At 40.6% G+C, this 14,046-nt stretch overlaps 1 protein-coding gene across 3 annotated transcripts in view; it reads right to left on the bottom strand.

Annotated features, from left to right (window-relative positions):
- USH1C (USH1 protein network component harmonin) overlaps positions 1 to 12,730 on the bottom strand; it is a 60,568-nt gene extending 47,838 nt beyond the window's left edge. The window contains exons 1-2 of one of the 3 annotated variants that reach the window (XM_023506230.2): positions 12,510 to 12,730; positions 757 to 824 (exon numbers count right to left, since the gene is read on the bottom strand). In XM_023506230.2, coding sequence (XP_023361998.1) covers positions 757 to 824; positions 12,510 to 12,545 — 104 coding nt within the window. In that variant the 5' untranslated portion in view covers positions 12,546 to 12,730. The remainder of the gene's footprint in view (positions 1 to 756; positions 825 to 12,509) is intronic. The other 2 variants (XM_023506229.2, XM_023506228.2) reach the window with 2 other exon arrangements.
- Positions 12,731 to 14,046: the final 1,316 nt, after the last annotated feature.

Here is a 14,046-nt window from a genome sequence, read left to right as displayed (position 1 = left end):
GAGGAGTGTTTTAGTCATGTTGACTATATTGTTGTTTTCAGAGAGAACAGGATACCAACTGTCCTTTTCTTGAGGATGAGGGATACTGATAAGTCAGATTAATGTAGTACAAAGGAGAAATGGAAAGGGAAATAGGTCTAATGACTTAGTGAGGTGATCTAACTTGTCTCTGTGAGCCTAGTGTAGTATAATATATATTATAAAATTAATATATACTATTGCATATGATATAAATATATCTATGTAATATGCATGATATATCATATATAGGATCTATAATATACCAGATATTATATGTATAATATAAATGTGATACATGTTATATATAATTTTTTAAGTAGGTGTGGGAAGGCGAGGGGTTTCTCGGGATGGTCAGATATGTAACTAAAGAAAAGCAGCCAGCCTGAGTCCCTGGGCCATATTCCTGCTCCCCAGGACAACCCCTGTCCTTCTGACACCTTTGTCCCAATACTTCCATGAAGAGGCAAGTCTGAATGATTACCGGCCCTTGACTCTCCTGGGGCTGCTCCAGCAGGTTTTGTGAATGTGGAAACAGTTATAGAGCCCAGATGGAAACTGGGTCAGGTGATAGGCCGGTCTGGCCCATGGAAACTGGTTGCCAGGGCTTGAAACAATAAGGAGAGCTCATCTCCGGCAGCAAATAGCTCAGCAGGGAAGTTGGGGAGATGAAGGAGAGAGGAATAAGAGAGAGAATGGAGGGGTTAAGGAGACACCGGGAGTTTCTTTCATACTCACTCATGATACATACGTAGAACATCATACAGATAATCCTTCTCGGCATCATTTTCAATCAGGAAATCCACCTGGAAAGAAAGATGCACATCCTAGTTAAGTCTCTTCATCCAGAGGGAACTTTGTGGCCAGGGGGGACTTTCCAGGCCCCTGAAGTACAGCTAGGAGTCCAGAGGTCAACCTCCCTATTTTCTGAGTAACCCATCAGACGACCCACAGGCTCCATCCCAAAGGTCATACAGATGTGGCCATGCTGATATCTCTGACCTCTCTCAGGACAAATACCAGCCTCTCCTTAGATGAGCTTCCTGATCACAGAGAAGTGATCACCCTTTCCAACTTGCAGGTAATTATTCAACCTACAGGTATTTTATTATTACTCGATGCCAGGTACTGTGCTAGTTCTGGAACATAAAGACAAAAACAGAACAATTCCAAAATAATATGTTCTATTTTGGAATATCACGTCTGCAGATGAGTATATACAGGACACATTTAGAAGAGTACTGATGTCAGCTTCCATAAATAGAGGTGAGATGTCACCGCTCTCTCTTTCCCACAGGTGTGTCAATGACAGTGGCTGGACGGCCGGATGAAAGCTTTCAGGAAGGACCACCTGGCAAGAAACCACGTGGTCACTGAGCTGAGGCAGAGCCTGCGGTGACTTGTGGAGACCTTGCTCTGTCTCATGCTGTCTCTGAGCTCTGACCTCCTGTCATTCCCTCCCATCCAGCAGGTCCCAGCCAATGGACAGGGGAGAGTTTCAGGTTACATCATTTCCACTTTGCTGATAATGGTCATTTCCAGGGTCAGATAATCACTGTCCCCTGGGAGCTGTTGGACTTATAAAGTCAGTGTCACTCCTAGATATCAGTATAGGATAATGCTCTCTCTCTCTCTCTCTCTCTCTCTTTTTTTTTTTTTTGCTGAGGCAGTTGGGGTTAAATGACTTGCTCAGAGTCACACAGCTAGGAAGTGTTAAGTGTTTGAGGCCAGATTTGAACTCAGGTCCTCCTAACTTCAGGGCTGGTTCTCAATCTATTGCACCATCTAGCTGCCCCAAGATGTTTCAGGTCTGTCTCTTTAGCCCCAAAGCTTTCTAATATTTGAAGTTTTGGGGAATTTTCAAAGGTCATATTATTCATCTTTCTGCCTCTGGCCCAGCTATGTCATGTTGATGCAAATCTCTTATTACTAAAGCTTTCTGGGAGCTGAAAGTCAATAGCTTTCCTTAGATGCTCATTTCCCACACACACCTGTATATATATATGTATATGTATGTATTACATAATACTATGCATATACCATTATGTAGTACATAATATTGTATAATAATATGTATACATAATTTGCTTTTCTTAATATAGCAATATATTTAATATTATAATAATTTTATATTATATCTATACATATGCACACAATATATGTCTTAGACTTATTACCATTCAGGGTCTTTATAAAGAAAGACAGTTAATCCTCACAGAAGGAGAGAACATGGACACAAGGAATATGTTTTTAATATGCAGTAATAGATAATATAGAATAATATATTTAATATTATATTAGTATTATAATATAGTCAGTATTACATATTGTCATGATAGAATTAGATGTTATATTAGAACTATAATATATTTATTTTGTATATTAGTATTATAATACAATTTAATATTATGTGTTAGTATTATAACAGCTTATATTATATACATTACTATTATGATATAATTTAACATATTAGTATTATATTTGATGTTATATATTAGTATCATGGTACATATTTAATATTGCATATTAGTATTATGACAATATTATATATTCATTTAATATCCTATATGTTCCTTACGTCCATGTTTTCTGCTCCCATGAAGAATAGGCTCCTTTATAAAAGTCCTGAATGTTAATAACTCGACATAAACATTTTCACAGATTGCTAAAGGTCAAAGAATTTTTAGAGCGCAGAGCTGCTGCTAGTGATCTTTGAAGAATTATGGAGAACAAGCAGAATGCTGCAGGAGAAAGGCAAGCATCTCATATTACTAAAGGGGGAAGGAGTCGATTCTTCAGATTAGGGGCAAACTACACTATCAAAAGAATAGTATGTGAGCCTTTAGAAAGGGAAGCAGGGATCACTGGGAGCCAGAATGCATTCAACTAAAAACACTGACAATTTCATTTTGACAAGGTTTTAGGAGGAGGAATGGAGAGGGTAGAGAAGGAGAGAGAGAGAAACATAGACAGAGACATACAGAGACTGACACAGAGAGACAGACAGACAGAGAAAGAGAGACAGGGAGACTGAGGACAAGTGACCCAGTTTCCCTCAGTTTCCTCTTCTGTAAAATGAGCTGGAGAAGGAAATGGCAAACCACTCTATATCTGCCAAGAAAATCCCAGATAGGATCAATAACAATAATCTGCACCATCTATATCATAATCACAAGGCCATTGGGAGGAAATCATTTTTAAAATTTAAAATGCTATATAAGTGTGAGATATAATTAAATTAAAATTTTAAATGGGTAAATCTAAAGTTTTATATCAGGGTTACAGAAAACAGACTTTATAAGTAAAGTGCGGGACAGACTTGGCTAGACAACCAGTCCATGTCCAAAAGATTTTAGTGTTTTTAGTATAATGCAAGTTTAATAATAGTTTATAGTGTGATGTGGAAGCCCCCAAAAGCTGACAGGATTTCATGCTACCTTAGTAGAAGAATAGTGTCCAGAAGAAAGGAGGCAATAGTTGTAACCTGTCTGATTCTCCTCAAACTGTGCCTTCTTGGTGGAATCTCATTCTGCTCATAGAGTGCTTTCAAGAAGTGCTCTAAGGGCTGAAAGTAAATGCCTAGAATGATCTTTCTCTTTACCTCTGCCTCATAAAATTGTTTTTCTTCCTTTAAGATTACTCAAGCACCTTCTTCCACATTATGCCCTCAACTAGTAGTATCCTCCCTACTTGATTATTTTGAATATATTTAATATGTACATGTTTTCTCCTTAGATACTCCTGGGAGTAAAGGTTGTTGATTTTTTTTTTTTGTCTTTGTAAACTAGCTCAGCACATAGTAGATGCTTAATAAATACTTGTTGGTTAGTTGATTATTACTTCAACTACTAGTACCTTCCCTCTTTAACTAGTTTGTATTTAATTATTTTGTATATATTTAAATATATACATGTTTTCTCCCCAGATACTGCTTGGGAAGAGAAGTTGTCTCATTTTTTTATCTTTGTAAATTCAGCATATAGGATTGTGCCTGGCTCATAGTAGGTGCTTAACAAATAGCTGTTGATTAGTTTATTGCTCCCCATTATCCCTTCCCCAGATTTTTCAATCAATACCTCTCGTGATTTAGGACAAACAGCAAATTCTAGACTTAGTCAAATTAGCCATTTAGAAAACAAGAAACCATTTCACTATAACATGAAGGCTCTCAGCTTACACTGGTCAACAAATTAGAGACACAGCAAAATCAATTAATCAATCAACAAATATTTATTGAGTATTTACCATATGCCAGTCAATGTGCTAGACACATCTGGAAGAGAAAGCACTACCAACTAGGGATGAGAGGGGGTGGAGGTGAAAGATCAGGAAAGGTTTCCTGAAGAAAGTTGCATTTGAATAGCACCTTGGAGAAAATTAGAGATTTCCAGATAGGTGCAGTCTCGGAGTATGGAAGAAGTGAATTTGAATCTTAATTCAAACACTTACTAGCTAAATGATCCTAGACAATTAATTTAGTTTAGTCCTCAGTTTCCTCCTCTGAAAACCTTAAAATGCTATGTAAATACTAGCTATTACAAACACTTGCTAGCCATGTGACCTTGGGCAAGTCACTCAATCCTGTATGCCTCAGTTTCCCCATCTGTAAAATAAGCTGTAAAATAACACTTCAGTATCTTTGCCAGAAAACTCCAAATGGGGTCATAAGTAAAATGACTGAATAATAGCAACAAATGGTACAAAGATAAGAAAGTAAGAGCACTTACCAGAAACAGTGAGTGATCTAATTTGCCTGATGTATGAAGGTCTATGTATAGAGTTGTGTGAGGGGGAATTCTGGGAAGGTGGAACAAAATCAAGTTATAGAGCCTAGAAATATGAATTTTATGTGGTAGACAGTGGGGAGCCATTGAAGTTTTCAGAGCAGTTATAATACCCTCAGAGCATAACTTGCAGATGGTTCTATGATACTTGAGTTAGCAGTTCCCTTTCTCCCATATTAAAAACTTTTTCATTAGGCTCCTTTCTAAGTGATTGGTCTGATGGGACCTCAGTTAATTCCTTCTCAGTCCTGTGTAACCTTTCCCCAACCTACCTTTCCAAGTCTGTTTTTCATTGTTATCCAAACTATCCCTAGAGCCTGTACAAGTCCTTTACATTTCTGCCTTTGTGCCTTTTCTCATGCTCTTTCCCCTTCCTAGAATGCCTTTGCTGACCCATCTCCATCTTCTGAAATTCTACCTCCTTCAATATCCAGACTGAGTTCCATGAAGGTTTCCCTATCCATCTCTGTTAGGTGCTCCTTTTCTGAGAAAGCATTGAGCACTTTCTACAGGGACTATTAATGTAGCCCTAGCCACCCACAGCCATGGATTCATTATTTTCTCTCATATAATATCTTCTGAATTAAATTGTGAGCACCCGTGAGGCAAGTGCTACACCTTCTAGCCTTTGTTTTCTTCATCTGTAAGATGGGAACAATAATTGCTGCCATTCCATGCTCTCAGGGCTGATGGGAGGCTCAGGTGTGCTAATTTAGCAAAGTATAAATGTCTGATTTTGCTATTGTTCCATTGATTCTCTTTCTCTTGGACCCCTAGAACATATTTCATTACTGCTGTTATTCTGTCTACAGCCCCTGAAGAATCTACATTTTATATACATTCAGGGAAGAGAATATTCACTACCAGTTTCTACCTCTTTCCCACTAACTTTCCTGACTTTTAACTATGGTAGGAAGAAGAAAGGCAGGGGTCTGTCTTCTCTTATTTCAAGTTTCAGACAGTATTTGCTAGAGGGGCTCAAGGCAGATGCCCGAGATGGATGGGAAATGAGAATCTAGAACAGGTAAGGGGATGCAAAGTACTCAAATTAGAGGAAGAAAGTAGCTTGTGTAGCAACTAGTAAATTGTATAGAGTATTGTAAGGTTCACAAAGCCTTTTCCTCCCTATAAAATTAGATTGGTACAAGTATTATCAAATGAGAAAACATTTTCACTTACTGTCCCCAGTGCCTGGAAATTCCCTCTTCATCCCCAGTTCCTGTCTTCCCTGGTTTCCTTCAAGTCCTATAAAAATCTCATTTCTAGAAATCTTTTCAATTATTCTTATTGCCAGTGTCTTCCCTCTTCCAATTTATCCTATATCCAGAGGCAGCTAGATGGCACAGGGGATAGAGCATTACCCTTATAATCAGAAAGCCTGGGGTTCAAATCTGATCTTGGACACTTATTAACTATGTGATTCTAGGTAAGCCATTTAACCTCTGCCTGCATAAAACCGGAGAAGGAAATGGCATAACACTTCAATATCTTTTCCAGGAGACCCCATGGACAATTGGTTTAAAAGGTCACAACTGAATAACATTTCAATCCTGTAAATAGTGTGTTTGTACATAGATGTTTGCCTAGTATCTTTCATATTAGATTGTAAAATCCTCACAGGAAGACATTTCTTTTGCCTTTTTGTGTATCTCAAGAGCTTAATATATTGCCTAGTATATAGCAAGCAATAAGTAAATGCTTATTGACTGATTAGATACAGCAAGATGCTTTTGAATAGGGATAAATATGGCCTTATATTTGAGTGAGGGAAATGAATTTTACAAGCTGGGGGATGGATGGGGAGCCCTAGTATCACCAGTTCTTACAAAAATGGATCTGGGGGTAGGAGCTTATTTTTTCCCCTGTATAATGAAGGGATTAGACTAGATTCTTTATAAGGTTGTTTCCAAATCTGGATACTATGATTCTTTAAGAGGTCTGAAGAAATCTAAGAGCAAATTTAGAAGATGAAATAGGAAAAAGCAGTCAAATCTGATCAAACTCACATGCAGAGAAGAAATCTCATCTGGAAATGGCTGCTTTAAAGGCACTCAGAGATTCATGCTGCAGATCTCTTGGAAGGAAATATTTCCAAAAATCATAGACAGTTATCTGTCAGTGATTACACACACACAGAGACACACACAATATGGAGATACCTGATGACTTCAGAATCAGATATCTACTTCCCTATCTCTATAAAATCTTTATGAGAAGTACTCATGATAATCTTCATTTATTAGCATTTTAATGTTTCTGATGAGCTTTCTTCTATAAAGAAAGGAGCATGGATAATAACTTCCTCATTTTATACCTCATTCAAACTGAATTAAAGGGCACAGCTAGTAAATAAATAACAGAGTCAGAACTACCCTGACCTCAAATGCTTTTGGCAACAATATATTACATATCAGTAAGAGCTTGTGCATGATTGAGACACTGAGAACAGCTTCAAGGCTTTGTGTGACTAGAAAAGATGATAGATGTTCATGTAACCTAAGTGAGGGATGACAAATAGACGGGCCATGTGGTTCAGTGTTGGACCTAGAGTCAGGAAGTTGTTGGTATTAGTGTTCAGTCATTATTCAGTCATGTCTGACTCTTTATGACCTTGTTTGGAGCTTTCTTGGCAGAGATACTAGAGTGGTTTGCCACTGCCTCATTTTATAGATGAGGAAACTGAGGCAAACAGATTTACATGACTTGCCTAGGGTCACACAGCTAGTAGGGTGTCTGAGGAATCAGGAAAATCTGAGTTCAAATCTGCACTCAAACACTATCTGCGTAACCATGAATGAGTCACTTGACTTGTCTTCCTTTTCTCACCATCATAATAGCACCTCCCTTCTAGAGTTGTTGTGAGGATAAAATGAGATATTTGTAAAGCGCTTTGTAAACTTGTAAACCATTACTGTTACTGCTGCTGCTAATACCACCACCGCTACCACTACCCATCATTACTCTTCCTCTTCCTCTTCTTCTTCCTCTTCCTTCTTGTACTATTCCTATTACTACTACTATTACTACACTAGTATGTACACACTATTAAACAAATAAAATAAAATTCTTTAGCATATTAGGTAGATACCTTATGGTGGATTTACCCAAAGGATTAGTAAAAACCACTAAGAAAGAAAGAAAGGGCATGCAAAGGTGGCAAGCTGCCTCAGTGATAAAATAACCTTAGGTCCAGCAGGAAGTCCTGGGTTTAGAGCCCACCTCTGACAATACCTTTGTGTCCTTATACAACTTACTAGAACTGTTTTAACATGAAAGGGTTGGGTAAAATGACCTTTGAGGTCATTTTCAACTCTAGAGTATGATCTTGCAGTCCCCTGAATTTTTTCATAAAAATGGGTTCTAGTTCTGGTTATAATTTTTTCCTGGCTGTCTGATTCTGGACAAGCACTTTGAGCCTCAGTCTCCTCACCTATGAAATGGACATCATAATAAAATTTGTCCTAAGGAAAGAGCTCTGCTATATGAATGTGAGGTATTCTTATGACAATTAGGTGGTAAGATCCCTGAAGATAGGGACTGGCTATATTCTTTGTACCATTAGCAATACTAGGAAAATGCTAGGCATGTAAGAGGCAATCAATAAAAAGACATACCAGTCCTTAATATCAGTTATATGTCTTAGAAAGGCTTTCAAAGAGAATCAAATCAAGCCATACACAATTTATTTCGATCCATTTTAATTCATATAAAATGGGGACCCAAAGCAAGAAGGTCAATCAATAAGCATTTATTAAGTGCTTATTTAGTGCTCAGGTAGTGCTAATTTTGCTGAAAACACCCAGGAGTCAAGAAAATGGGTAAAGGATGAAAGGACAATGGGAATGAAACAAGTAGGGTGATATGGAGTGAGGAACCTGGAGTCAGGAAGACCTGAATTCAAATCCTTTGGACACTTAAACATCTTGAATCTCATTTTCTGAATCTGTAAAGTGAAGGGGTTAAACTCAATGATCTCTAAAGTTCCTTCCAAGAAGGAATTTATGGCCAAAGAAGAACTAGAGAAAATCATAAAATGCAAAATGGGTAATTTTGATTATACTAAATTAAAAAGTTTTGCACAAACAAATCCAATGCAGCCAAGATTAAAAAGAAAGCAGAAAGCTGAATAAATTTTTTACAGCCAATGTTTCTGATAAAGGCTTCATTTTAAAAACATATAGAAAACTGCCTCAAATTTATAAGGATATAAGTCATTCCCCAATTGACAAATAGCCAAAGGACAGAAAATTGACAATTTTCAGATGAAGAAATTAAGGTCATTTATAATCATATGAAAAAATGTTCTGAATCACTATTGATTAGAGAAATGAAAATTAAAGTCCCTTCTAACTATAAACCTACGAAACTAAGAGCTATGTCCTACTCCTTAAACAGCAGGAGAAGGATGGGAGATCATCAGTGACATTCTGGCAAGAATAACTCAGAGCATCTCTAGCTCTGCCCATTTCTCTATCACATCTAGTCAATGAGGGCAGATCACCAAAGTTATAAAAGCTTTCAGATCAGAATAACCCAGAGAAGTATTGAAAGCTGTGAGTTTTCTAGAGAAGAGGCAGGTTTTTGCTGAGCCTAGATGGTTGCCCATATTTAATAACAAAGGTGAGAAGATACTAGGTATAGGCTAAGGGAGCCAAATAAAGAGCATATGCATGGAGTATAAGTTTCCAGAATATGGTAGGAATATGTCTGGAGCTTAGCTTCTTCATTGGTAAAATAAGAGAGTTAGATTGAATAATCTCTAAAAGTAGTTTTTGGTTCTAAAATTTATGGTTGAATAAAGGTGATAAAGTCAAGCAAGAAGTCCAGAAAGATGACGAGAGCCCTTATTTCGAGCTGGAAGGGTTTTCAAGGCCTTGGTCTAGAGTTTAGGCCTTTTGTTTTACCGATTAGAATTGTGGTACAGACAATGACAACCTAGGGTCACTAAGGGTCTTAAGTAGCACAGCTGGGTTTTGTACCTACTTTCTTTAATTCCAAACCTAGCACCCTCTCTATTATATGCCCAAGATGACAACAAAGTCACAGGTCATTTTCAAAAACTAAAGATTTATGTTACAGACCCTGAGGAAAAAATTGGCTTCAGATGATTGATATGGAGAACATTGGGGAAGTCATTGGTAAATCGTTCAAATTCAGCACAAGATATGTTTTCCCCTCATGCTGTTCCCATAGAGTCTCTCTTTCTAAATTCTGAATGTATTCATAAACCTAGGATGTGTGTGTGTGTGTGTGTGTGTGTGTGTGTGTGTGTGTTGCATGGGCAGATGAGTGAAGGGATGGGGGTGGGGAGGTTAGGAAAACTTCCTTCTCAAAGGCTCACCACTCCCTCAGACAGCTGTTTGGTACAAAGTCCAGACCAGTCCCCACCCTGCCATCTCATCAAACTGCATACCTCTTGGAAGCATAAATCCATAAAGATGAGTATGGTGAGGAAATGCAGTCATGGAGGTACAGTGGTACTGAACTAGGAACTCAAAAGCATTGAAACGTGTTGTTTGTCTGCTCAGTAAGCCCCAGAGTAGGGCTGGGAAACACACACACACACACACACACACACACACAGAGAGAGAGAGAGAGAGACTCTTTCCTTAAAGAGGAGGACCCCATAGACAAAGATATAACTAAGCACAATTTTTCGGACTTTGCCTTTCACAGCCCAGTGGCACAAATGAAACTGGAGTCTGCAGGCCAGACACAAGAGATCCTTGGAGTGGAGGTGGGAGGGTGAAGGGGAGGGGATTGGGCTTCTTCAAAATGGGTGACTTGAAATCCACACTCACCAAACCCTCATCGGCTGAAATTTCTTACCTTATGTCCTTTTACAAGCTGAACTGTCCTGTGCTCACCATCAACCTGAACTCTTAATCTAATTCTTTCCTATCCCATTTTACATACTCTCATTATGGAATCTGCAATAGGAAGCCTGTATTTTCTAGGGATGAGTTTATCCTTTACCATATAAGACTACCCACGCCATCACAAGCCCCACACAAAGGTGCCAATTATATATAGAGAGTAGAGAAAAAATGGTGGACTGAAAGTCAGGAAAAAGAGGTTCAGATGTTCTCTTGGCTCTAGAATCTTTGGGCGTGAGTTGGACAAAATGATCTCTCCTGGACTATTAAAGTAACTTCCTAATTGATCTCCCTTGCCTTTAGTCTCTTTCCAATTCATTCTTCCCATAGCTACCAAAGGGATTTGCCATAAACACACATCTACCAGGTACCTCTAAAATAAAACTCTTCACAATTTGACTTAGAGACTTTCCAAACTATTCCTTATATACCACAATACATCTTAGACTGGCATTTAACTAGAACCCCTTTATTTGCACAATAAGGAAACTGAGACTTGGGCAGGAGGTTAAATAATTTGTTCAAAGTCACCCAGTCAGCAATTGAGCAATTGGGATGTCATTTGAAGCCTTATCCTTGAATCCCAGAGCCTTCTTTCCATGGGCTGTATCCCATATCTGGAGTGGAATTCCTCCTCATTTATGTAGCTTCCTTCAAAGCTCAGCTCAAGTGCTGCCTCCTACAAAAGGGCTTTTCTGATCCTCCCAGCTGTCCCCCAAATTATTTTGTATTTTTCTCATATTTTGTATTTAATTAAAATGTCAGCTCCTGAAGGGCAGACAGTTTCGGTTTTGCTTTTTGTATACAGGCCCAGCCTAATCCTTGGCACATATGTGGTAGTTACTTTAAAATGCTGATCTATTTATTGATTTAATGATCTCTATGATCTTATCTAGTTTTGACATTCTACAAGTATCTGAGCCCATGTTCATTGAATGAACTGCTATAACTCTACCATGCTAGGATATGGATGCCTACCCAGATGGCCTTACTCCACTTAACTTTTTCAGATCAGCCTGATGTTTGATTATATGTTAACCAAATGCCAAGGGCTTACAGGCAGACATCACACTGAGCGGCTTCAAAATCAGAAGCACCCTGAATAAGCACCCTGATCGGGCCTCCCGATACTCTTCTCTTAAAATTTCCATATCTGTCTTTGGGTTGTTCTGTATCAACCCCCAAGCCTGAGGTGACTGGGTCCACAGGAACCCTTCTTTTGACCACCAAGGCCTGTTTATATAATTCTGAGCAGGGATATGAGTGGAGAGCCCTCCCTGAGGTGAAAGGGCAAAAGCTGAACTTCAAGGTAATTCACAACTCATTTCTTTCCTTGACTGGAGGAGATTGGGCGGGGGGAGCAGGAATGGGAGCTACGGGCACGTTTTGGTTCTATTTTGGAAGGAAGGGGGACAGAATGAATGTTCCAGGTTAGGTTCCAAGTTAATACAAGTGTCTCGGGTTAAGGAGGGAGGAAAGGGGAATGGGGAGTATGGTGGATGAAGAAGTGCTCCAGAAGAAAGGGGACTGGGGATGATGGCCCCCCAGGGAGGCCAGCCGGACTTGTTTCCTCCCCTCTCCCTCCCTTACTCGCTGAGAGCTTCACCTAGAAGCTCCTGGCCAGCAAACGGTCCGAGTGGCCAAGTTGGGGAGCGTGACCCCCCGCTCATCCCGTGGCGGTGTGAAGGGCGCAGTCTGAAGTCGGCCTTGTGGGCAGCGGCCGTGGAGCGGAGCTCCAGCCGCGCTCCGCTGTCCTGTCCTTCCTTCTGCTCCCGAATATCCTCGGGCTCGAGCCACCGCAGCCCCGCGCTAGCGCCACCCGCCTACTGACCTTGTGCCGGAACTCCCGGGCCACCTTCCTGTCCATTCTCGGGCCGGGCCACCTCGCACCGGGTTCTCCGGGTTCGGCCCGGAGGCAGCTGGACAAAGCCCCGGGAGGGGCAGAGGCGGGACGGGGGAAAAGAGTCCGCAGAGTAGATCTCAGAGCTGGGAAGCCGGTAGGAGGGGGTCGGGGGACGGAGGGGGCGGGATCCTAAGCCTAAGGGAGTAGGGTGCGCAGGTGGGGGCGGGGCGTGGGGTGCGCAAGTAGGGGCGGGGCCGGTGCCCGAGAGTATTTGGGGGCGGGGACAGGGCTGGCCCGCGAGGCTGGAGGTCCGGAGGGTTTGAGGGGCTCTGGACTGAAAGGGCCGAGAAGACTGTGTCCACGTGGTACCAGCATCCCCAGAAGTGAATCCAACTTCTTGAGCTAACCCGGCCTCTCTTCCCAGAATCACTCTGAAGCAATGGGGATCTGGAATAATCAACCGAAGGTCGCCAGGAGCTCCCAGCTCCGTATGGAGCCGAGGGTTCACAGAGCTTCCCCGGTGATCACTCGGGGCTTGGAGATCGAAGCAGATCAGTCCTTGCCCTTATCACAGAAACTCTGACAATCCAACAGGGACGCAGAGTGCCCAGTCCGTATCCCCTCATCCCTTCCCCTCTGGACCCGTCCCATCCTCTTCAACCCATCCACTACACCTCAGACTGAAAGAAAGGAAGAGAAATTGTGGGGAGATCCCAATGCGGGCAACTTGCTTAAATGAGTGACTTACATCGGGGAGGGAAAGGGTATGAAAAGGGCCGTTTGGGGAAAGGGGATGTTTGGGATGAAAGAAGTTTAAAAGGAGGGTGAATTTGCCCCGTTGCCTGGTCTCAGGAGCAGGCCTTGGTCTGTTTGCTAGTTTTCAGAGAAGTGGGTGTAGACTTGCCTCAGAGAGTAGGTTTTTTGGTATTAACTAATGTTTCTACTTTACCCCCTTATAGTCCATGAATCCAGGCCTGTGCTTTGACTATTGGGGATACATTTATTTGGGTGAATTCTTCAGTTATTCCAATATGAAATTACCCCCCCCCAGCAACAGGTTATATATATATATATATATATATATATATATATATGTGTGTGTGTGTGTGTGTGTGTGTGTGTGTGTGTCATTAAGTGACTTGCTCAGGGTCACACAACTAATCTTAAATCATTCTTGAAGGAATTCTGTGGCCAAAAAGGACTTCTTCCCTGGCCGCCCAAAGCATCACAGCAACTAGGAATTCTTTGGTGGGAGGAAGAGAAGGGAGGTGTGAAGTTTTTCTTTCTGAGGAAATTTCAAAACAAATCCTTGGAGGCTTCCATTTATATTCATATTCTTCTTAGTTACAGACCTGAGATCCTTTCCTGAGGTCAGGTTTTGCTGGAGAAGTGGATGGAAGGATACAGGGAGTAGAGATCTCCGAAAAGAAAAAAAGGGAGATTGGCTTCTTTCAAAGCTTGAATCCCAACTCTGTCTCTTTGGTTGAACTTTCATTCATTTTGCAGAATGGGATAACACTTACCT

The sequence above is a fragment of the Sarcophilus harrisii genome, chromosome 6 (assembly GCF_902635505.1).
Source record: "Sarcophilus harrisii chromosome 6, mSarHar1.11, whole genome shotgun sequence".
NCBI lineage: Eukaryota > Metazoa > Chordata > Mammalia > Dasyuromorphia > Dasyuridae > Sarcophilus > Sarcophilus harrisii.
This window is presented reverse-complemented; position numbering and strand designations above follow the sequence as displayed.